Below are 26,136 nucleotides of genomic sequence, written 5' to 3'. Positions count from 1 at the left end.
AACATGAAGATTTTGTTATTATAAATTTCAAAACAAAATGAGAAATTTCCACATAATATTTATAACCTTCAAAGTAATACATGTCTGTCAGTTAGAAATAACAGCAGTTTGTTAGGCTACAGGGTTTAACATAAAACTAATTTACAAACGTGAAAAGCAGTAGTGGTCCAATATTCACCATTACACATAAATTTGTTTCTTCCAGAAATTTTTTAAAAAATTAAAATTTCAGTATCATGAAATATTAAAATAACACCCTAAACATGCCACAATCTCTATTCACAAATAAAGTTAAAATGAAATATACAAAAATTCACTTAATACTGTTAAATAACAATAAACTACAAGATTTCCTGAACAGAAATGGTAGGACCCCTGAATGTTTTACAGTGAATGTCAGGAAAAAAATTAAGTTATGACTATTTTCATGAATATAAGCCAAAAATTTACATGACAATCTCAAAATATACCAATTAAGATTTGTAGTTTGTAAGATGCACTAAACAAAAATACCTTAAAGGTTAACACAAATGCTTAAAACACTGTTACCTACACCAAAGTGTGTTTATGATGTTCAAAGAGATGCATAATTAAAACTGTAATAATTATTTCTGGTAAACAGAGAATACCTACAACACTTTAAAACAATTCTCACTTTTCCCATTTGTATTTACCATGGCTCATTTCATAGACATATTTCAGCTTTCAGCTGATTCCAAGTGAATGTTCTTAAAACACACGCATATAGACAGCCCCCAAATGAAATACGTAAGTTGTTCCTCAATGATATATCATCTTTCAAAACAAACAAAAACATGACCTCTCATGTTTGACTGGACTTGTATGGTTTCGTTTTAACTAAATTAAAGCACAATGTATAAAACAGGTAAGTGTATTAGTATACAAATATCCAATAATATGCAGTAAATAGTTCTGAAATGAGGAAAAGTAAAAATAAATAATTTTGGTGCTTTAATTTATTGGTCTCTAATGTGAGATCCCCAAAATGTCACGTATTCACTTGCTGAATCAACTGCATCACATGCTTTCCTAAACATAATGTGCTTATCAATTTCTTAGCTACTCTATTTGCCAATGTTCAATAAAAAAATTATATAGATCATATAGCACGAACTTAGAGTGTTCAAGATGGCTCACTTATTTTACTGTTAAGCAAAGCTGAATTTACATTCCAGAAAACACCGCAGTTTAATTTTAAAAACAAACAAAAAATGCAGCAGTAAAACAATTCATGAGGAGAAACAGATGCATTCACATAATAAAGCCACTGCAACTTCTTCAGGCATTCAACTGTTGTGTTAAATAAACAGACAGTAGTTATTTAGCAGCAATGATTCCGCAATAAATAATGCACTGTGTTTCTCAGTCCTGCACAAAAATTGCAGCTACAGTTACATCAATAGCTGTAACCTACTGGCTCTAATGGCAGAGAAGACTTTAAACCAACTGTACAAAAAAATTGTCACACTGTGACAACAAATATAAAAACAATCTGTAGGTCTGAAATAAAAAGACTCCACTGTGAAGAGGACAGTGTAGACAAACGGAGATTCCAAGTCCATCAAAAGAAATAATCGCCTTCAGATCTGAGTCCTTGATTGACAAGAAAGGCTGGGGGCTGGGCTTGAAACCATGTTATCAGACTTAAAAGAGCATGCTCTGTCTTCTGTTCTTCCCATGTCCTAAAATATAAAGTCATTTTATGAGGCAGTTCAAGGTTCAGTTTTTATCTCACATATAGTACTTGGTGACTCTAGGAAGCTTAGCTTCCCACCAGCAAAAGCTAATTTTCCATGGTAAGAGTGATCAGCACTGTCTTAAATGACCCTTTGTCGATGGGTCAGTCTACAGCTTCTATGCTTCGAAGTGATGAACCTGATGACTAGGGAAGCACAAGATGTGTCTTCTGCCTCAGGTGCCAGGGATGACGTGTGCAGTGATCAAGCCAGGTCACTTGTAAAAGGTCTCTGTGCCATCTGCAGCTGTCAGGCTCCCTGACTTGACTGAGTCAGATTTTTCTCTGAAGAATTACTGAGCTGCCCACATCATACAGAAAAGTGAGTATGTGCAATGCTAAACATAGAGAGTTGTGGAACACTGTACATTGGTTTTTACATCAATAATTTTACTGATCAACTTGTAAACCAAAAACTGGGTTCCACACAAAATTTCATGATCGACACGTGAAATGGTTTATGACAAACACACCTGTCTCTGGATAAGAAGAATTTCGAAAACCCGGGTCCTTTTGCAACTGAATCTCTTTCAAACTGAATATTGAGACACCTAAAATGCATAGACAAAAATTATCAGGTGAAGGTCTAACATTATTAAAATAAATAAACCCAACTATAGACAAATGTTTAAAAGTAAATACTGACTCAGCATGAAATATTTATACTATACTTATAAGATTATAGCCCTGCTGAAATATTTTCCCTTTGGTCCCAATGTTTTAGGAGAGGGAAATAATCTCTCTTCAGAACTCCCTCCCCACCGACTCTGCTTTAAATGATGCTTCAAGTATGCATTTCTCTAAGGAGAATATACATTGTCTACTTCTAGGACTTACTGTGGTTGGGAGACCTAATCAAAATGTTACTGGTTTTAACTCTGTCTTTTTTCCTCCCTCCCAACGGTGGCATGAAGGTATCAGGTAGGTCCTCAAACTATCCTCAGATTTTTAAAAGAAAAACAAGGATTAGGTTTGTACTTAACTGCCTACCTCAAACTATGAAACTTGATATTAATAATGAAATATAACTATCACCTTAAAAATACCTGTAATTCACCTTTCTCATTTGTAATCTCTGCCAGAGAAGTAACCTTTCATTGAAAAATATATAGTAAGTTTTAAGAGAACAGTCTTAGATTCTTTAGATTCCACTCAAACACACGTGGATGAATCAACACTGTCTAGTAAAGGAGAACGGGGAATCAATGCAAGCCTTTAAGTTCAGTTCCCAAAGAGTCTCCTAATTTTGTACTCACCTTACTCAATTTTAAAGTAAAACACTGAGGTAATAAAAAAAAAGAATATTATGAGTGAAATCAAGCAGTTCCATCAGGCATGAGAAATGGGCTGGTTTAGCGATGGGCAATCTGCTCACCACTGTCAGCGCAACAGCAAAGGAAATCTTTATATCTTGAAAAGGAACTCTACTCTCTCAAGAAAACAATCTTATGTTTGGCTGTTTTCATTATTTTATGCATGAAATCCATTTTTAACAACTATGAATCGGCAATACAGTCTGGGACTAACGATACTGTCTATCATCAGATGGCATGTTCCAACTTAAGTCCAGTATAAGACGAATTACCCATGCCTAAAGTCCTACTGATCTCTTACAGAGTAGTGGCAAAGGCCCTGGCCGGTTGGCTCAGTGGTAGAGCATTGGCCTGGCGTGCAGGAGTCCTGGGTTCGATTCCCGGCCAGGGCACATCAGGAGAAGCGCCCATCTGCTTCTCCACCCCTCCCCCTCTCCCTTCCCCTCCCGCAGTGAGGCTCCATTGGAGCAAGGATGGCCCGGGTGCTGGGGATGGCTCCTTGGCCTCTGCCCCAGGTGCTAGGTGGCTCTGGTCGCGACAGAACCACGCCCTGGAGGGGCAGAGCATCGCCCCCTGGTGGGCGTGCCGGGTGGATCCTGGTCGGGCGCATGCGGGAGTCTGTCTGACTGTCTCTCCCCGTTTCCAGCTTCAGAAAAATACAAAAAAACAAAAACAAAAACAGAGTAGTGGCAATGTGCTCACTGTCAAATGAATTAAAACACAGGCAAACAAGACAAATGAACTCCCTTCAAGAAATTCTGATCTAATCACCCCAGTCTCGAGCCCTGGATGAATGAAAATAAAGAGGGTGCAGGGACAGAGAGGAGAACACTAAAATTTCTCTTACTTTCAGGTAAAGCATGTATTCTTGGTCCCAGACTTCGAAAGTATACATGTTTCATGGCCTCTTCTGCTGAAACCCTTTTCTTAGATTCATGCTGTGAAAGAGCAAAGAGTTGCTTCATTAACTTTTTCTCTAGATACTGTAAAAGGAGGGATGTTAGCACTACTTTTATCTTGATTACTTGATAAATACAATACCATTTTTAAAGAACCAATCTGGAGGTTCTCCAGATACACTCTAATTTGAGTTACTATTGAGATTATGTAGTCAAGAGTATACCTCAGTACCAAATTTCCAAGATGAAGATGGATCTTAACTAAAAGTTTAGATTCCTTGTATTTTTGAAGTGATTGAAATTAAAATATCTGAACTACTGTGTTACTTTTCTTCATGAACAACAATGGATCACTGAAGATATACCCAAAATCTTTATGACAGTCTTTATTAAATTACCTATTCAATACCCACTTCTGTTTTTTCCTTGATAAGCTAGTTTTATTTAAGGTATCCATGCTTCCAACTCCAACAGATGGATCATGAATCATGACTATTATAAGTTTGGGCTAATTATGATAATTCTCCCTAATTCCCAGACTCTCTTGTAATTCATGTTCTGGCCAATAAGACTTAATTTTGAAAAAGCCTTACAGGGATTTCTGGAAAAGCCTTTGCTTTCCAGATAATACAAGAGGACTAACGTGGCTGACGAAACCCTATACTCTCTCTTTGTCTTGCTCTGAATGAGAATATGAATGTTATTTGGAGGTGCAGCAACCTATACAACAGAAAGTATAACAGAGAAAAAGAACAAGATTGCAGAGAACTCGGCCGTGACCTAGTTAGTCACTGCCAGCAGTTGACTACCTCAGACTGTTCTGGGTCGCAATAGGAGACCCATAAAACATATGAAGAGAAACCATAATATTTTTTACTTAAGCACATACCCTAAGCATGCTAGATACTATAATAAATAATCTTATTTAATTTGCAAGACAGATTTTTAAAGAGATGTTACTGATCCCATTCTATAGATAAAAAAAACGAGGCTCAGAGAAGTCATTTAAAATGACAAAATAACATACAACTTACCTGAAGAAATTTTGTTATCAATTCAATTCCTTCAGAGTCTAACCTAGAAACAACAGAAAACAAGTGGCAGTTTATTCTATCTTAGCTAATAGCAACTTTGCAAATAAAACCATTTTCCAAGTGTTTTAATCTATGAAATATAGTGCCTTAAAACAGCCCCCTCTTGTTGCTCATTTCAAATAGACTCGAAAACATTCTACCCTCAAAAGACTAATCATGCTTGTTTTAAGAAGAAACCATAAATAATTGGACTTCCATTCAAATTTCCAATATTCAGGAATATTAGATTACTAAAAACTACAGAATTTTTGCCTGGTCTGCAGTGGCACAGTGGCGTAGAGCATTGACCTAGATTGCTGACATCACCAGTTCGAAACCCTGGGCTTCCCCCATCAACAAGGCACATACAACAAGCAAGCAATGAACAACTAAAGTGAAGCAACTATGAGTTGCTACTTCTCACTCCCCTGTCCCTGCTCTCTCTATAAAATCAATAAAGTCTTAAAAAAAATAAAAAACTATGTAAATTTTAAAATCACCATTCTGTATCAAAACAAAGTAACCTCTATTTATTAGGAAGGCTTAAGTAAATTCCATCAATTTTCACAGTGGTCCAAAGAAAGCAAGAGTACAAAAGCATCATTTTCCCATTTCCCACTACAGAGGTGAAAACAAAAGGAAAAGTGACCCAATGTATCACTGTGGTCAAGATAAACATGGATGAGTCATTCACCAAACTTTTACAGGTAGTCTGCTAAGTACGGGGTAATAGACACTATAAATTCAATTTAAATATGCCTCAATAACTTCATAAAACTTAATTTAAAAGGGCCATAAAACCAATGATAGCTCTGCCTGGATAGCTCAGTTGGTTAGAACAATGTCCTGAAGTGCAGAGGTTGCTGGTTTGATCCCTGGTCAGGGCACATACAGGAACATATCAATGTTCCTCTCTCTCTCTCTCTCTCTCCCCCTTCCTCTCTCGCTAAAATCAATTTTTTAAAAAATAAAAAAGTTATAAAAAACAACAACCAATGATATAGTAAATAAAGACAGATAATTATTGTGATGAATTTAATATAATAGGAAGTAGAGGGTTTAGGGATTATCTTAATGGGATAATCTCCTGATCAGAAATCACAAATTCTATCTTGCTGCCTTTCACTTCCAAAAGCACACTTATTAATAAAGAATATTTTACCATCTGAGGGCTCATAGTGAGTACATGAGTACTGTGGATGCTGTGGCCTAGACATTCTCCAGACTCTTTATTCTGACAAATACACAGGGCTCCTTGGACACAGACAAGCTCGGAGCTCAGGCCACAGAGATTCTGCTTTAAAGAAGAGCTTCAACCTTCTATACTGGACATTACAATAGCAAGCAATACATAAATGACAAAATAAGATTTATGCTACTTGAGAAAGACACACAAAAAGTCTAACAAATAATATGACTCTTCCTAAACAAGTCTATTTAGAATGTTATTAGTTGCTACAGTAACAATAAGAACATCTATTCACATAAACACTTTAAAGACATTTTTGGTATCAGAAGTGTACTGCTAACCTTTTCATAGCTGCAGAATAAATGAAACTAGAGCAAGTGTGTTATGTTGTGAGCAATGTGAATGTCTTTTGAGTAAAACAGGCATTGGCTTTACTTAGTATCATTGGTGTTTTGTTTTTTTTTAAGGAAAGATGAAAAAATACAGTCGAAGAGGTTAGTAATTCTGTTATTTACTAAAATGTAATACATTCTGCAAGGCAAATTTTAATGGGAGTCTTAGATGGATCTGGAGGTAGGCTTGAGAAAAAACTATAATTGAATGGCCAACATTGAGGATCTGAGAGATCAGAGTTTATATTCTTCAAATACAAATTGTATCATTAACCTTTTTTTTTTTTTTTTGGTATTTTTCCAAAGTTAGAAGCGGGGAGACAGAGAAACAGACTCCCGCATGTGCCTGACTGGGATCCACCCGGCATGCCCACCCGGGGGCGATGCTCTGCCCATCTGGGGCGTTGCTCTGTTGTGGCCGGAGCCATTCTAGTGCCTGAGGTGGAGGCCAAGGAGCCGTCCTCAGTGCCCGGGTCAACTTTTGTTCCAATGGAGCCTTGGCTGCGGGAGAAGAAGAGAGAGATAAAGCGGAAGGAGAGGGGGAAGGGTGGAGAAGCAGATGGGCGCTGCTGTGTGCCCTGACCGGAAGTCAAACCCGGGACTTCCATACACCAGGCTGATGCTGTACTGCTAAGCCAACCAGCCAGGGCCTACGTCATTAACTTTGACTAAAAACTGTTGAGTCACCTTTTGTCAGAGTCAGGATTTTACTTATAATAATTCTGTAGGTTTTTTTTCTAAAGTAAATATAGAATAATTCTTTATAAAATTACATCACACTCTTCATGGCATTGAATAAGGCTTTAATTCATATCTTCTTTCTGGGAAAGGGAACAGTCTATATAAACTCTAGAATTCTAATACATGTGTTCTATATTCATTTTTCAAATAGCTCAATTCTGTTATTCACCATACTCTGGTAATCATTAGTCATTGAAGGAACTTAATGAAATTAGATACTAAAATATTTATGAACTCTGTATGTGTATTAAATATTGAATCCTTACTGTGCATAGTGCTTCATGAGAGGAAAAGAATCGCGCTGGTTTCCCCCCTTTGACTTAAAAAAAAAAAATACCTGGGCGCATGGTTAATTAGAGGCTGCGGTTTATATTTTGGAAAGTTGTAGTTCTTAAACTCATCATTTGAAGCAACACCTGGCCAAGTTTCCTGAGATGGAGTTCCTGAATTTAAAAAAAAATTATATAAATATGTCAAAATTTATGTATACATAAAAATATATAAGTAGGCATAAGTAAAAAAAAAAGTTTTACGGAATAATTTGCTATTTAGTAGATGATATGACTTTCCACTGAAGAAGACATGATGGAAATATTAAACATATGAACTTTTTCTGGACTTTGCAATAATGCCATAAAAATGATGATGCTCAGCTGATACCTAAGCTAGAACGAGTTCCTATCTAGTTACCATCTAAGCTAGAAAGAGTTCCTAATCATATGCTAAAGGTCAATTTTCAATAATGTTTCTCTTCTCTGCTCTTTCACAAAAGTGGAACTCAGCAAATAAAAAAGTTACCTAGAAGGATCTATCTTTATCATAATTATGCTAATTATAAGTCACATGGTAACATCTATGCTAGTCTCAGCATCCAATTTTTAAATGTATTTTTAAAAGACAGTTTTAAAAAAGAACTAGTCAGCTGTAGTTAAGAAATCACTGGGAAAAAGATTTCTTGTTACCTAGCAGTCGGAAAATTAAGTGCAGTTCATCTTCCACAGTTGATCCTGGGAATAGAGGTCTTCCAGAAGCCATTTCAAAGAAAATGCAACCAACGCCCCTTTAAAATATAGCATAAAAATGATGAGTAATCCATTTACATACATGGCACACAAATATATTTTCCTAAAGATCACCTATCTGAAGAATTTTGTACTAGCCTGCTTTTAGAAAACCTCCTGCAGAGATACTAATATTTATCCTATTTGTCTCAATGTCGATAATGCTATATCCAGTTCTTCCAGTTAAATGTCCAGCTTTCCTCAGCATGACCCTTGGAGAATAACAATAACAAGAGCTAATATTGATTTAATATTTACTATGGGTTAGATAGTGGGCAGTAGGGGTAGGGAGAAGCAGTTGATTCAAGATGTGTTTATGCAGAAAGCAGAGACAGGTGGGTGGCAAGGTGGAGAGTGTGTGAGTATGGGTATAAGAGAATGAAGAGAAATGGATAGAGGTTCAACAAATGAATATTCTCTCTAGGATGTGTGAATACAGTCCTCCTATTAAAGGAATCACAATCTAGCAATTATATATAAAATTTATTTTTACATATTAAAATGTTATATAGAGAGAAAATGATGAAGCCATAATGGGAAACAATATGGTAGTTTTACAAAAAAAAAACACCTTATATGAAATTACAAGCCAGCAATTCCATTCCTACATATATACTCAAAAGAACCAAAAGCAAGCCACAAAGAGATATTTGTACACCTATGTCCATTATCAGCATTCTTCACAATAGTCAATGGGCAATGCAAGTGTACACTGACGGACGAATGGATAAATAAAATGTGGCACAAGCACGCAATGATTATTCAGTCTTAAAAGTGAAGGAAATTCTGACACATATAAAAGTCAAGTATCTACAACATGGGTGAATTTTGAAGACATGCTAAGTGCAATATGTCAGTCACCAAAGGATTGTATATGATTTCACTAATATGAAGTATTTAGAAAAGTCAAATTCATAAGAGACAGAAAGCAGTGTAATGGTTGCCAGGGGCTGAAGATATAGGGGTTGTTCAATGAGTACAGAATTTCAATTTTGCAAGATGAAAAAAGTTCTAAAAATGGATGGTGGTGATGGTTGTACAATAATGTGAATGTACTTAATCCCAGAGAACTATACACTTAAAATTGGTTAAAATGGTAAATTTTATGTATATTTTACAATTTAGAAAATAAGTTTAAAACAAATGTTATACAAACCAAAATTATAAACAATTGTTCAACCCAAGATAACGGAAGTATATGATTTATCGCCACATGAAGGGTAGAGGCATTTAAAGGCAACCAAAGTTCAGAGAAGACTTGCAACCAGTGGCTAGGCTATATTCAGGAAGGATTCATGAAAAACTATTTTCAAAGTTGCCTAGGTCCAGGCCCCAGCTAGAGAAACATAGCAGGCATTCCAGAGGGATGGGTGAGCACAGGTAGGAAAGCCCAGGTTATCCTTGAGACACAATGAGTAGCTATTTGGTTAAAAGGGAACATTTGTATAGAGTAGTGGTCCCCAACCCCCGGGCTGTGGACCGGTACCGGTCCGTGGGCCATTTGGTACTGGTCCACAGAGAAAGAATAAATAACTTACATTATTTCCGTTTTATTTATATTTAAGTCTGAACGATGTTTTATTTTTAAAAAATGACCAGATTCCCTCTGTTACATCCATCTAAGACTTACTCTTGACACTTGTCTTAGTCACGTGATACATTTATCCCTCCCACCCTAAAGGCCGGTCTGTGAAAATATTTTCTGACATTAAACCGGTCTGTGGCCCAAGAAAGGTTGGGGACCACTGGTATAGAGGAATCATCTAAAGTGCGCTGAAAAAAGTAGTTTAGAGACATTTTATGGAGATCACTATTAAGTGTCCGGTTGAAGAACTGTACCTTTTCCTACAGGTAATGAATGAGGAAGGAGCAAAAGCATCTGAGTGAAGGAGTATCATGATCAAAGTGGTGTATGAGAAAGACGGCAACAATATATTATTATTTTTAGATCAGCTTAAAACAAGTAGATTTTGGTGAATTTCAAATGATAAAAAAACAATAATTTTGTTTTAAACTACTATGTACCAGACACTCTTCTAAGTGCTTTATATATATTAGTTAATTTGATCTGAACATTAACCACAGAACAGCCATTTAAAGTCACTATTGTTACTATTCCCATTTCTTAAATGGGGAAACTAAGGCACAGGCTTATAATTTGAATAAAGTTATTATACAGTTATACGTGGTAGAAATGGCATGCAAACCTAGGTGATTTTATGTGTCAGAAATCTTAGTTATTGCTTATATTGTGGCTCTTTAAAATAATACCTCCTTAAAAGTCAAACAGGTCAGTACTGTACTGTGTTAATGGGTACATCCTTTCAAAATCATAAATGGCAGTAACATTCACATATACTTACCACATGTCAATTTGTGTTGAGTACTCTGAGGAGCCAAGAAGCACGTCAGGTGGCCGGTACCACAGAGTGACAACTTCATTTGAGTAGGTCTTTGTGGGAACTGACTTGGCCCTGGCCAGTCCTTCACAGGAAAAAAACAAGAAATAGATATGATGGATTTCCCAGCCCATATCCTCAACATGACTCCAATCACAAGAATGTCTGAGGTGGCTACTCTGTTGCCTCTTGAAGCTTAACAAAATTAGTTTTATGAATTAAAAAATATATATATTGATTGATTTTAGAGAGAAAGAAAGGGGGAGAGAGGGGAAGAAGGAGAGGGGGGAGAGGAATGGGGGGAGAAGGAGAGAAGGGGAGAAGGAGAGAGGGGGGAAATGGGAGAGGGAGGGGGAAAAGGGGAGAGGGGGAAAGGGGAGAGAGGGGGAAAGAGAAGAGAGGGGAGAGAGGGGGGGGAAAGGGAAGAGAGGGGGGAAAGGGGATGAGGGAAGAAGAATGGGGAGAAAAGGGAGAGAAAGAAGGGGAGGGAAGGAGAGAGGGAGAGAGAGGGAGGGAGAGAGAGAGAGAGAGAGAGAGAGAGAGAGAGAGAAAGAAACACAAATCTGTTCCTGTATGAGCCCTGACTGGGGATTGAACTGGCAACCTCTGTGCTTCAGAACCATGATCTAACCAACTGAGCTATCTGGCCAGAGCTAGTTTTATAAATGTCTTAAGAGCCCTTGGTCTTGGATCCGCAAATCCTTATGTAATTAAACTAAATAATAGTAATTCCACAACCACAGATGATGCTTACTTTTATGTGTATGAATGTACCTGGTAGAGTCTGGGTTAAACTTAAGATATTTCCCAGCTATCCATGAATCATGACAACAAAATTATATCCTAGCTGAACTTAAGTTAATAAAAAATATGCCAATGATATTGAAGTGAACAATTTTACTTCTAACAGCTATAGGCTTCTGTCACCTTTTAGCTTGATTCCAACTTTCATTTGCTATGCCAAATTTTATCAAAAAAGAGAAGTTACTGGTTCCAGAACCTGTTATTTTTGTCTCTAAAACATTTTTTCCTCTATTTTTTCAATACAGCTGACATACAATATTATATTAGTTTCAGGTGTACAATATAGTGACTAGACATTTATATAACTTATGAAGAAATCACCCTGATAAGTCCAGTACCCATCTGACACCATCCTGTTGAGTTTTATTGATGATTTCCTCGCAAAAGTCTATTTAGAAAAAGTTTCCTTAAAATAATTTACACAGCTGTTCTGTACTTATTTTAAACTTTAAGTTGTATGGATAATTTTTAAATAAAATGAACCTCACTGCCTTCGCATATTAATTGTGGTAAATGGCATAAAACACCTGCCATTCTTTTGTCAATTTTATATGAAATTCACAACCTCACCTCTTGAGCCACTGGCATGAGAGTTGTTTTCACTGAAATTCTGAAAAAGCAACTTTAAAAGATGTCTAAAGAAATTTAAATTTATTTCACTCAAATGAAACCAGAAATTAAAATAACAGGTAGGACTCACACTATTTTTGTTTAGTACAGTGGTGTAACTAGAACAATGTTGATACTATTTTTTAATTACAAGTTTTACCCTACCATTCTAACTTGGAAAAGTAAGTTCAAGAAATTATTATCCTACCAATTTTGGTAATTAGCAAGATGAGAGCTGCTTTCTGATCTCTCTTTCTGATATTATAGTGGGTTACATGGGGGCAAAGGACAGGGCCGCCACTTGACTCATCCTACAACCTATGGCATCAAAGCAACTGCCAGTGCTAGTTTCCTCAGTACTTACTCGCCCACGCCTCAGAGAACTCAGACATGCTCCTGGTTCACAATTAGAATTTCAGAACTGGCATGAAATTAAATAATAATCTTTTCTAAACCAAATTAATTAAATGTGATATGGTATTATTATATGTTATTTTCTATTATTCTTTTTTTTTTTTTTTTTTTTTTTTTTTTCATTTTTCTGAAGCTGGAAACAGGGAGAGACAGTCAGACAGACTCCCGCATGCGCCCGACCGGGATCCACCCGGCACGCCCACCATGGGGCGACGCTCTGCCCACCAGGGGGCGATGCTCTGCCCATCCTGGGCGTCGCCATGTTGCGACCAGAGCCACTCTAGCGCCTGAGGCAGCGGCCACAGAGCCATCCCCAGCGCCCGGGCCATGTTTGCTCCAATGGAGCCTTGGCTGCGGGAGGGGAAGAGAGAGACAGAGAGGAAAGCGCGGTGGAGGGGTGGAGAAGCAAATGGGCGCTTCTCCTGTGTGCCCTGGCCGGGAATCGAACCCGGGTCCTCCGCACGCTAGGCCGACGCTCTACCGCTGAGCCAACCGGCCAGGGCCATGTTATTTTCTATTATTAATGAAAATGTCTATATTAGTACTTCCTAAACTTGAATTTCATTGATCACAAAAAAAAGGTAGAATTTTCACAGGGATCAAGAACTATTTACAGAAAAATCCTCAGTTACCTGACCCTCCCTTACTGGCAATCAATAATAATAATAACTAATATGTACTACTGTGCAACCAATAAAATATAACTGAAAGCAGAAGACAAAGTTGATTGTACTATCTTGTGGAACAATTAGAATTTCTGGTTGGCTTGTGGAATATAAGACTTGCCTGGCTTGTTTTGTGAAGGTTAGAAGCAAAATTTCAAGCACTGATACTATTCCCCCCCCACCAAGCCCAAAGGTAAATTTCTGATGGCCCTTGCCATTCTTCTTTTGAATTTCTAACAGCCAAACTGGGTTTCTCTGCCATGGTCATTCATTTTGGGATTAAGGAATAAGAAACAGAAAATGCAGCTTGGCAAAAAAGAGGGGGAGAAATAACAATTATGAGGGAAATATCAAACTATGCACAGAAGATTGTATGATCTATGTAAGCACATGCAAATAACTTATAGTTTTTTGTTTAAACACATTACCCACCCATTTCCTTTTTTAAGGAAGAAAATAGCAACCTACTTTTCAAATAAATGGTAAAGTGATGAGTAAGTAAAAGTATAAGAATTTCTAGAACAAATTCACCACTTAATAACAGTGAATTTTTAAACTGATACTAAAAGAATACAATGACTAATAACTATAGCCTGTTGTCCCTGCTTTGATTTACACTCAGGCACCAGTAATGCTTCTGGATCATCAGTGCACAGATAACACAGTAAAAAAATGCAAATAACATTTACTATAATTTTGATAACATATTATACCTTCGGAGGCAACCCTCCCCCCAAAATGGTCTTAGGGATCTATGCATCACACCTGAGAATGTACCTTTTAGCATTTACTAACATAACTCACCTACCAAAGTTTTTGTCAAATATCTTATTCTGTGGGCTATACAGAAAATTTCTGGTCTGCTCTGTGGTGGCACAGTGGATAAAGCGTTGACCTTGAGTGCTGAGGTCACCAGCTCAAAACCTTGGGCTTGCCTGGTAAAGGCACATATGGGAGTTAATGCTTCCTGCTCCCCCCCACCTCCCGTTTTCTCTCTCTCCACTCTCTAAAATGAATAAATCAAGTCTTAAAAATGTTTTCCACACCCATATAAAAGCAATTACCCAATGCCAATAGCTGTTCTTTTAAACTGAACCACTTGAAACTATATATAAATATCTCATTCATTTCGTACCAAAATCTGCTAGCTTTAATTCTCCTTTTTCATTAATGAGTAGGTTCTGTGGTTTCAAGTCTCGATGCAACACTTTTCTTCTGTGGCAATATGCCAAACCACGTAGAATTTGGTATAAAAACAGCTACAGAAACAAATAAATAAAAGTTAGCCTTACAGATAATGAAGTACATAAGTTATAAGTAATGGTAAACAGAAAAGCAATTGGCCTAGAATCATAAAAAACAAAAACAAAAAAGGAACCACAGCCATAAGTACAAAGCCTTTTCCTTTTATAGTTGTTTTCTATTTGAAGCATCTACCTGTTTTTTAGTCTTATAGTATCTTTGAAAATATGGAAAATAAAACTTTGTCTTAGTAGCAATTGTTCACTTTCTATAGAAAATGATTTAAAATAAACATACCCTCATAAACTTATAGGCCTACCTATAGCCTACCAAGGCTTACAGTTTGATCTTGAAATTCTGGCAAGACAACCAAACAACCTCTACCCTGCCAAAAAACACAACGGCAACAACAACAACAACAACAAAAAACCCTGATCTGGGACCATGTCTTTAAAATTTGTGGTTTTAAGAAAATTCTGAGATGTAAAACAGAATGGTATTTGCACATAGCTCTGGCAAATTACATGCTATAAAAATAACCTAAACCAGCTAAACCAGCTTCTATCACCCACCTCCCTTGGGTATTTTACTTTCTGCACCACCTACTCAGCCTTCAAAATCTGCTATGATTCCAAAAAGGGAATTAGCACTGTAGAGCTCTGAATGACTCTTTAAAAGAAGCAATTCCTGTAAAGCTAACTGTAGACTTTTTGTGTTGATTTTAGTGGAAAATGGGATGTGAAACACAGGAGGTTTTTGATTATTTGGGGTTAACGAAAAAAAGCACGTACAGAGGTCTGAAGAGTATATCCTGGGTTTACTTCCAGGTGAAAAACAGAGCATTAGAGCAGTGATTTTTAACCTCTTCCATCTCATGACACACAAATTAATTATGTGGCACACCAAAATATCTATTTTTTGCTACTGCTCTATCAAAAAAAAAAAAGTATAATTTTGATTCACACGGCTATTGTGTATGCTGTTGTCCTCTTCTTATTTGACAAGTTTAGGAAAAAGAGGTGAGTGCTCCTGACCAAACAGTCAGGTACAGCACGTTTAAAAAATTCTTGCGACACCGATTGAAAATTGCGACATTAAAACGTTGAGAATCAACCAAAGCAGCAGATGAACAACAGGCCTAAAGACTTCTAGGCAGCAGTTTCTACACTACATATTTATGTTTTTTGAATACTCTCAAATAACTATTTCCATATATTCCTGTTACTTTTTATGTTTTGAAAATACAAGTACAGAGTTAAATTTGCTATTTAAACAAAATATTTTACACTTTAAGCCAGCAACATAGACCTGCCTTGAAAGATGAAAATTTCTCAAATCTTTTGTCAAATTATAACTAAGGACTTATTTTCTTTCCAAATTATTGCTAATATGAAACCATAAATAAAAATATAAAACAAAATCACAAAGAGAAAGATATACAAATGAGATTCACAACTTGCAAAACAAAATGTACAATATGATGAAAATCATTCTCAGAGAATGTATATGAAAATATACTTAAAGCCCTAGTCTAAAGTTCTTAGCAATGTAGCATCCATATGTTCTGAGCTATGTTTTAGAAAAAGAAACTGATTCTCCTTTATATCTACCAAAATTATAATTTTTTTAAAAAGGTAAATTTAAAGTTACTATATACAGAATTGGAACTATCTCAAACACACAGCCAGGACAGCCTATTTCCAGAATACTTTCTCACAAACTGTCAGCTAAGTTGGGATAAATAAATCTTTGCTAAATATGGACCATTCAAGTCAAAGAAACCTACTGTAAGAACACAGCTGTATTAAATGTTTCTACTTGATTTTCCTTTTATCTTACTTTTAGGTTTTATCTGGTAGCGATTATTATGCCAAACTTTTCTGTCATTACTTTCATCTTTAGATATACAGGGAAGAAAACAACAATTACCTTACTTTTCCACCTGACAATACAAAATGGTATTTCCAGCCTAGTATTCATAATACTTGTGTATGTTGCTGGTCTTACTCATTATAGCTTAGGAACTTGAAAATTAGTCAGTGTTTTACACTGATATACTATTTAAAATATGTTAGAGGAGTGTGTCATTTAAAGAAGGCAAAATTCGCATAATGCAATAATCATCTGTATTTATTTTAAATATTTGGATTTTGATGTAATAGGCTTTTTGGTTATTTTTTTAAAGCAAATTACATCTGTAAATGTATTCTATATTTAAGATAATTAGTGTTATAATGTGAAAAGAAACATTAAAAGTGGTTAAGATCTTTAAAACAAAGTCCTTACAAAAAGGTCTGATCTTAAGACATACTATATTGAAGTTAACAAAAGTTCTGATTAAATTTGTTCAGAAGACAATAACTTATTCAAAATGCCAAACAGAAAATTGTGAAGCAAAATAGTTATCAAGATAGTATCTAGATATTTAATGAAGTAATGTAGTTTGTCTATGCTTAGGGTTTATCTCTACTTTAAATAAAATTTAAAATTACACACTAAAACATACCTTTACATTGTGCATACTCATGATATTTCCACAATCATCCATGTACTGCTTTAGGTCTTTATCCTGAAAAAAAATAGCAATTTACTATATAATACATAATTTTCAGATGGTATAGTTGATTAACTTACATACTATTAATACTATGAATTTTTAATAATAAGTTGGTTTTTGAGGAAAGCTATTAAATACACCACACATAATTTAATTAAATACCAACAGTTAAGCAATAATGTCCTGAGCCTGTTAGAAAATCCAATTTGCTTTGTTTTATTGAAGCCAAAGTAAATACTAAATTTTTATTAAATGCTTACCAGATACTCAAAGACCAGAGTCAAAGATTTATCTGTGTGAACAATGTCATGTAAGGTAACTATATTTGCATGTTTTAGATCCTTTAATAGTGAAACTGCAAAACAGAAAAGAGTCAATTATTCAATCTGTACTAGCCAGTCTTTATAAAAACCTGAAGCAAGTTTAACCTAAATTGATTGAGTTTAAGATTCTCCTGAGTTTAAAAGAATAATTAACCAAGGGGACTTACAGTAGAAATTATAAGAGTCAAATTTTTTTCTTTTCTTTTATGACTCTGGGTTTGACATTTTTAATACTTAAAATTGTCCTCAATATTATAATAATACTCTAAATTATCTTCTGGCTTTTTTCTCAAATACTAACTTAATAAGACTTCTATGATTAATTAAATATGAAGTACAAGGTACCTTTTTCCTCCAAACTGCTCATCAGAACCTCAAACCATTTTCTGGATAATCTACCATTTTAAAAAAATGGTATCACAATAGAAGTATATTTACATTCTGTATATAATAACTTCCAGTCAGCTTTTCCTGAAGTGCCATCATTATATAACATTTCCCAATGTCAAATATTTGTCTATCACAATGATTTTTAATGACTTCATAGTATTTCATTATAGGCTATATAATAAGAAACTAATTCCTTTCTGTTGACTATTTTGGCTTTAGATACTAGCTTTTTTAAGGCCTAAGTATATCTTCTAGTCATCTATCATTTCTATATCTGAGCACTTTTTATTTATAAAAAATTAACTCATTAAGCACCTTTGGTTTTAAAATGTCCTATATAAATCTGATATGCACAAAAGATCAAATTATACCTTCTCTTATTGCTGTGCAGGGTGCACCTTCCTCATGTTCCAACCGGATCTCTTTCAATGCCACCAAATTCTCGGTCAACTTACTTCTTCCTTTATATACTGTAGCATATGTACCCTATAAAATATATATAAAATATATTTTTGAAAAACATATCAAAAATATCACAGGATGTATCTATACCACCTATACAATAAACAGCCCTAACCAAATTTCTAAGTTCTATGTAAATTTCTAAGTTCTATGTATATGTTAAATTCTACCTTGCAAGGAAAATGCCACAATGATTAGCCTTCGTTTTCTTATATCTAAAAGGACACTAAATTCCACACGCACAGCTTCCACACTTAAAATCCTACAGTGCCTCAAAAGTAAAAAATATATAAAAAAAATTAATTTACTTTTTATTCTTTGTATCAGATTAACAATTGGATCAGTAGTAGCTTTAGAATCAAAGGTACTTTATTGGCAATAGTATATAGTATGTAAAGATTGAAGGAACAAACTGATCCTATTAACTGAAAATTAAAACTGTAACTAACATTGTTAAATTATAAAAAATTTACTTTTTTTTTAGACTTTTCAGAATTTTTAAACATTGACTTGCCTTTAAAAACAAACATATTCTATAGGAAATTTCTTCTATCATTGCCTGGATAGTCCTCAAACTCTCATAAGGATTTCCTGTTAATTAAGTCTTATTATCTTCTTTACCCTTTCGCACTTTGGGAGAGAAACCATTTCAAAATTAGTAGTCATAGCACATTCAAGAAAACCAAGGTTTTATTAACCAAGAATTTCCTTCTGCGATATGTGTCCTTATCTTAAAGATACTATTTTGGATTTTCCATAGGTTTGATTTTTTCCACAGCAGATTGCCAAGAAGCTAAATAACACATAGACAGCTTTTGTTAACAAGATCACTCAATATTTTATACTTCAAACTGACAGGGTAATTTCAAGAATTTAAGGCTTTCTCCTTCTTAACATTCTATTGTCTTTTCAGAACATGATGTGGAACTTTCAGACAACAGTGCTTACACTTCTTTTCCCAACCTAACAAAAACTGTAGATTAATAGAAAAGTATTGATGATAAACAAGAATAGAGTCATATTTTTAAAATAATATTTACTTACCTCTCCAAGTTTCTCCAATTTGATGTAGGTTTCCATTTTCCCAAACCCAATTTCTGACTGAAAGCAAACAATTATAAAGTTAGTATTCTTAAAATCTCAATTTATCTGTTCCTCAATTTCTGAAACCCTCCTGCTCTAAACAGTGTCTTGAAATAGAATTGTCATACACTGTTGAACATCTGTCAAGTTTTGCAATGTACCTGAAGTCAGAATATTAAAGATTCAAAAACATTAAAGTTCACAATTAAAATTGTCAACCCATCTTTTATATAGATTAGTAAACATTCTGCTATAAAAAATTTTGTTTTAAGACTGAGATTTTATGATATCGAGAATATTTTTAAAAAATAACATCATTTTCTTTATAACAATACTACAATACAAATAATTTTCTACATATTTTCCTTCATTGATTTTTATGTTCCCTAGGAATGCGTTTGAGCAAAAAATTACATTTCACATTTTTCAACCAAATATAATGAAAAAGACAACTGCAAGTCACACTCTAGTATGGATCAGGAAATGGCTGACACAAAAGAAGCAATTTAAGCCTGAATTTGGAGAAAAAACAAGCCTGAATTTGGGAAAAAAATAACAAAACCCAAAAAACAAAAAAAGAGGCTTTAAAATTGAATTCTCAAAACCACTGCTTTAAAACCTTAAACTTGTTTGCTTATTTTGTATGGAGTCAATAAATGAGGTAAATGGAATGCAATCAAATATGTAATGGAAACCCAATATTTAAAAACTAAAACTAAAACAAAAAACTCTAACACAAAAGATTTAGGGAAAAGAAAGATAAAAATTTAGGGATTGAGAACAAAAACAGAAAAAAGTTAATAATCAGAAAAGGAAAATAAGAATTTTCTTAAAATTACTTTTTATTCCCCTTTGTAGACAATGAAAAAGACTATAATAATGACAGGCTTCTCACTCAGAATGGTACTAATATCCTTAGGTAAATATCCATGAAAGGAAATAATATTCTTTTACATATAAACTCATCACTAAAAAGTGTATCAATTATGCTAGATCATTAAAAAGTATATTTTAGTAAAATTCTGAAGGTTCGAAATATGTAATTTTTTTCTGAAAGTGCAGGATAAAATTTGACAATTAGACTTTTAACATCCCTCACCACTATGAGTTGAATTACCACAAGTAGCAGAGGACCCTCAAAGAAACTATTTTTATCCTTTTGTTACAAGGATATATATGTTAAAAAGCCAACAGTATTTAATTCAATTTTGGTAAACTAATAAAACCCTTGGTCACAGGTGTTATCATTGAATAACTAAAAAACTGCTTCTTTTTGTACTTTTTAAGACCTATATATAGTGTTTCAAAAATTTTTATTTAAAAAATGTTTTGGAACCATCATAAATCATCCATCCATGTACTATTTTGTATATAATTCAGATATTAAGTCCTTGCTTTCTATGAACAACTATACAGAATAATAAAGTACAGTGGTCCCTCGTCTTTCGCGGGGGTTGGGTTCCAGAACCCCCGCGACAAGCGAAAAACCGTGAAGTAGCGACCTTATATTTATTTTATAATTTATATATATTTTAAGGATTTATAAACCCTCCCTACACTCTTATAAACCTTTCCCACACTGTTATTAACCTTTCCCACACTTACTTTGCTTATTTTACCTCAAAAATAATTAAAATATATAAAAATACCTATATACCACAAAATCCCACAATATAGTGAAAAATCCGTGATACAAAATTAGATATATACAATTTAAAAATCCGTATCGCAGTGAGACCACCAAGAGTGAAACACAATATGGTGAGGGATGACTGTAAAGCTATAATAGATAACACTTTCTAAATAGAAATGGAGTTTTTAAACTCTAATATGGAAAATGTGGCAAATAAAATATGGTACATGAAAGCCTGATTCTGAACAATCTTTTAGTTTATGTATGATTTGTACAGCCCATTTACATATGACCATAACTTTTTTTTTATTTCCATATTGCTTCTTTTTTTATTTTATTTTATTTTATTTATTCATTTTAGAGAGGAGAAAGAGAGAGAGAGAGAGAGAGAGAGAGAGACAGGAGGAGGAGCTGGAAGCATCAACCCTCATATGTGCTTTGACCAGGCAAGCCCAGGGTTTCGAACCGGCGACCGCAGCATTTCCAGGTCGACGCTTTATCCACTGCACCACCACAGGTCAGGATGACCATAACTTTTTAAAAAGAAGGTTAATTGTCAAGGTCACAGAAACCGACAGAATGTATTTATTATTTTTATACCCACCTCTGGAATTCAAGTCCTTAATTCACAAATATGAATTTTAAGTCTTATCATATATATATTGTCATACATTTTATAAAGAAAAAAACTACATTGAGAATAAATAAAAACTGGTATGAACAAAACAATGAATGTCCCTGGGGGTAAAAATCACTATCTATAACAATAAGAAGCACATAGACAAATATGACTGCAAGCTAGGAACTCTTTCTTATCAGAAGTTGAAATATTTTCTTACTCATTCTCTTAAGTGAATAAATAGTAGCACGCTCTTAAAACATCAAATACACTTTGGTGCAGGTGTGGCTATGACAATAATGCTGAGGTTTGCTTTTAAGAATGTGTTAGTAAATCACAAATTCAAGACTGTAAAGCTAAAATAATACAAGTATATAAAGTATATGAGGAATAAACTATATGTTACAAGAAGTAACATAGCAATGAGTCCCTCTTCAGAGAATAAAATTTAGTAAGATCATTAAAATATGCTGAATGGCTGCCTTTTAAAAAGAAAGTAATACTATATTATAATTATGAAGTTAAATTTAAATTTTAATAATTGATCTATAAAATAAACAGCATAACTGAATTCTACACATGCAGGCAGCCAGAGAATTCAGACAGAATTCAGACAAAAGGCAGTTTACCAGTAACTGTCACAACTTAATTCAAAGAATAAAGCATATCTCCTTCACCACCCATTTTAATACTTTCAAATCCTTAGGATTTAACAGTTATGTCCAAATATTACTTCCTGAATATTTAAATGGAATTTTTAGAAAATTTTGCTTGCATTTTTATCTGCTGAACATGACAAGACTAAACAATAGATATAATGACTAGCTTGTTGTCATGCTCTCCCACAGAAATTATTCAGAGGACAGAGGACAAAGCTCATTTATCCAACATTACCAAGCACAGTGCTAGGTACTGAGGGCACAGTGAAGAAGACAGATATGATTCCTGTTTTTATGACTTCCATCTTAGATCATAATGGAATATTTTTAAAATTTCATAAAAACAGAAATAGCTAAGGAATGGAACAATAAACTGTATTTTAACATAATATAGAAACCTCCTTAATTCTGCTTTCTAAAGAAATGAAGATAATGTTTTCTGATACTTCATTGCTCTACCAGAATATGTACTTGGCTTTTCGGTAACCTCAAGCAAATTCCTGTTCAGAAAGCTCTTACCAGGATAAGCACATTTTTACAAAATGCAAAACAAATTATAATTTATAACAGTCTTCCTAAAATTCAGTATAACTTAAGTGGTATTGAGCGTTATGGGAGGTTTCTTGATTACTTTGGCTGTGGCAATGTAATCATTGTATCACAGCTGTAATGATGTATTAGCACGCTGGCAATGCAGTCTAACTGAACTTGAAAACAAATGAAGTATGAGCAAAAGTTCTATAGATGCCATTCTGAAAGTGAATGTGTACATTAGAGATGCTAGGGACAAAGAGATTTTTTCAAACACCCCATTTTCCTCCTGTAAGAATTACTGAGTTACTGTTACTGACAGAAATGTGTTCTTAGATATGTGGGAGGCAGAAAGAAGACTGGGAACCTCTATTCTACTGGGTCATTTTGTCTTAGAAAAATTGCTGTTACCATCATCATGACACTGTCTTAACCCTGTATAGAATATGGCAATGGTAAATTAAGTTTTGAGCAGACTCTGAACCTCACTTTCACCATAATATATTTACTATTTCTGAAAGACACCAGGACTGATACGTTACTTTCTCACCTATTCTTAGAAATAGAAAGTACTACTTAACAACCTGTATCAGTAATGCCATGAATGAGGAATCCAACACTTGCTGTTTAGAAAGGAGATTCTAAAAATATGTATAACCTATCATTTCAATACAATGAGACAAATTTTCATATACAGATTTTCAGTCTACTGAAGTTGTGCTTAACAGTCTCAAACTTCCAATGGGTATGTCCTCATTGTAATTCAACAATGCTCTAATAACTTGTTATTTGCATGTGGGAATACCCATTAGTCTAATGTTTAAATACTATAGGTTAAGAGAATATTTCATTTATTATATCAAACATAAAAGAGTATTAAATAGCATTTTGCCAATCCAATAACCAGTCTCTTTAACACGAGACATGATGATTCAATGAAATGGGGCATCCTAATAGGATTCTGGGACAAAAAGAGAACCTTAGTGAAAAAGTAGGGAAATGTGAATAAGGTGAGGAGTTTAGCTAATAGTATTATACCGACGTTAGTTCTGTACATGTAACAAATGAACTAAATGTAAAGTGTTAATAGGAATAGCCTGACCAGTGGTGATGCAGTGGATAAAAGCATCAGCCCAGAACACTGAGGTCTCTGGTTCAAAGCCTCAGGATCGTGGGCTTATCAGCATGGGGTCACTGGCTTGAGCAGTGATCATCCACACAATCCCAAAGCTCACCAGCTTGATCCCAAAAGTCTCTGGCTTAAGGTGGCACTGGCTCAGCACCAGTCAAGGCATGTAAGAGAAGCAATCAATGCACAACTAAAGTGACAGCAACTACGAGTTGATGCTTCTCACCCTATTTCTCTCTCAAAAAAAAAGTTTTTTAAAATAACAGGGATAACTGGTATGTAGTATCTGAGAAATCTATAGTATATTTAAAATTTTTCTATAAAAGGGTTTTTGATTAATGGGTTCTTTCTTCCTTATGTAGGAAAAGAGATTATCAGCTCAGAGTAAGAGGGGAAGAGTTAACAGAGAAAGACATTAGGGTAGCCACATAAATACTGAGGGTCTATTTGAGGTTGACAATCATAAATTTATTAAAAAGCCAATAATCCCTATTGTATGTCTTCTCTATCAGAAATGAATTGTGTGATTTGTTTCTTCTTACTCAAAGGATTTGTTATTTTTACTATTCTAGTTATTATATACTGCTATTGAAAATACAAAAATGTGAAGTTTTATACAACTAGAAAGACAAAACTAAAATTTAATATTTTATCTTGAAAAAAATTTTATTTTTTAGATAAAGTCTCTATTACCCATCAAAACTTAAGCTCTAACACATGTGAAGAATATTTTTCTTTTCCCATTTCCTTTCCATTTTCCCTAACCTGCTTTTTCATACATAAACCTAGAGTATTAAAGAATAATTTTCTAATATATTTCAAAAGAAACCATGCTTTAGTAAGTTAGATAAATAATGAAAAGAATGCACTGATAGAAACCCAAACACAGCTGGCATGATCAATCTGATATCCATAAGTCATTTCAGATAAAAAAACGAGAGGTGGGTAAGAAATACACAATCACAAAAACTCCAGTCACTTTTAACATTCATTAGAAAGCACTGTTTTCCTTAATTTCATGTAGACTGAAAAAGATTGCTCTTAAAATGACAGCTTTGTAAATTACATGGTGATTGAATCATACTTTTAGTCCCAATCTGAACATTTAATAATTCCCAAACTTAGTCTAAGTACCAATGTTTGATAAAAATTGGCAGCCAGAGCCTGACCAGGCAGTGGCACAGTGGATAGAGTGCAGGACTAGGATGTGGAAGGACCCAGGTTCGAGACCCTGAGGTCACCAGTTTGAGCGCAGGCTCTACTGGTTTGAGCAAAAGCTCACCAGCTTGGACCCCAAGGTCGCTGGCTCGAGCAAGGGGTTACTCAGTCTGCTGAAGGCCCCCAGTCAAGGCACATATGAGAAAACAATCAATGAACAACTAAGGCATCGCAACGAAAAACTGATGATTGATGCTTCTCATCTCTCTCCGTTCCTGTCTGTCTGTCTGTCCCTATCTATCCCTCTCTCTGACTCTCTGTCTCTGTAAAAAAAAAAATTGATAGCCAGAGAATACATTAACTAATAATTAAATGACAAAGTTATTTGAATAAAATGTTTTAAGCAGTGATGCAACACTATGATGATGATAAACCTTAACAAAATCAAGTGGGCATTACACTTTTACTTTATTGTATATTGGTTAATATTAAATAACAAAGTGCTCATACTGTATACAGCATAATAAAATTTTATTCTATAGAAGATGTCACCAAAAACAGTTTTGGTAAATAAAACATTCCACAACATACTATATAAAAAAGGAGATCTAATAACTGTTAGCAACCCAGGAATCCTCATCAACTGCTCCTTCCTCTGACACAAAGTCCAACTGGGTACCACGTCCTGCTTCTGTTACCTCTCCTGGTCCCTAGGATCTGTGTTCGAACTACTTTCCATTCCCACATAACTGGCACATCATCCCTAATTTTGAATAAAGTCCTAACTCACCTCTCTCTAGTTTTTCACTCCTTTTACTTCCTCATTTACCTTTTTCCTGAAGCTATTGTTTGAAACAAAGGTGTGACGTCAGCCCTTATTTAAATAAATACCTTTGAGGTCCCCTTCCATTACAAGAGATAAAGTCTGGACTCCTTGGCCTGACATCTCAGGCTTTTTGCAGCCTGGAACCATTCTATCCTTTTAAGCCCTATTTTTAAATATTATTCCATACTAGGTGTATCTGGCCACGCGTT

The 26,136-nt window shown here is 34.7% G+C and overlaps 1 protein-coding gene across 1 annotated transcript in view; it reads right to left on the bottom strand.

The window, feature by feature from the left end:
• Positions 1-26,136, bottom strand: part of CDK17 (cyclin dependent kinase 17) — a 99,808-nt gene continuing 73,672 nt past the window's right edge. Inside the window, exons 6-17 of the mRNA XM_066357268.1 lie at positions 19,334-19,390; positions 18,199-18,313; positions 17,375-17,469; positions 17,064-17,126; positions 14,451-14,574; positions 10,788-10,908; positions 8,326-8,423; positions 7,701-7,806; positions 5,003-5,045; positions 3,917-4,007; positions 2,230-2,307; positions 1-1,703 (exon numbers count right to left, since the gene is read on the bottom strand). Coding sequence (XP_066213365.1) covers positions 1,666-1,703; positions 2,230-2,307; positions 3,917-4,007; positions 5,003-5,045; positions 7,701-7,806; positions 8,326-8,423; positions 10,788-10,908; positions 14,451-14,574; positions 17,064-17,126; positions 17,375-17,469; positions 18,199-18,313; positions 19,334-19,390 — 1,029 coding nt within the window. The 3' untranslated portion in view covers positions 1-1,665. The remainder of the gene's footprint in view (positions 1,704-2,229; positions 2,308-3,916; positions 4,008-5,002; positions 5,046-7,700; positions 7,807-8,325; positions 8,424-10,787; positions 10,909-14,450; positions 14,575-17,063; positions 17,127-17,374; positions 17,470-18,198; positions 18,314-19,333; positions 19,391-26,136) is intronic.

Source organism: Saccopteryx leptura, chromosome 1 (assembly GCF_036850995.1).
Source record: "Saccopteryx leptura isolate mSacLep1 chromosome 1, mSacLep1_pri_phased_curated, whole genome shotgun sequence".
Taxonomy (NCBI): Eukaryota; Metazoa; Chordata; class Mammalia; order Chiroptera; family Emballonuridae; genus Saccopteryx; species Saccopteryx leptura.
Note: the sequence above shows the minus strand (reverse complement) of the source record. Positions and strands in the feature narration are given on the sequence as shown.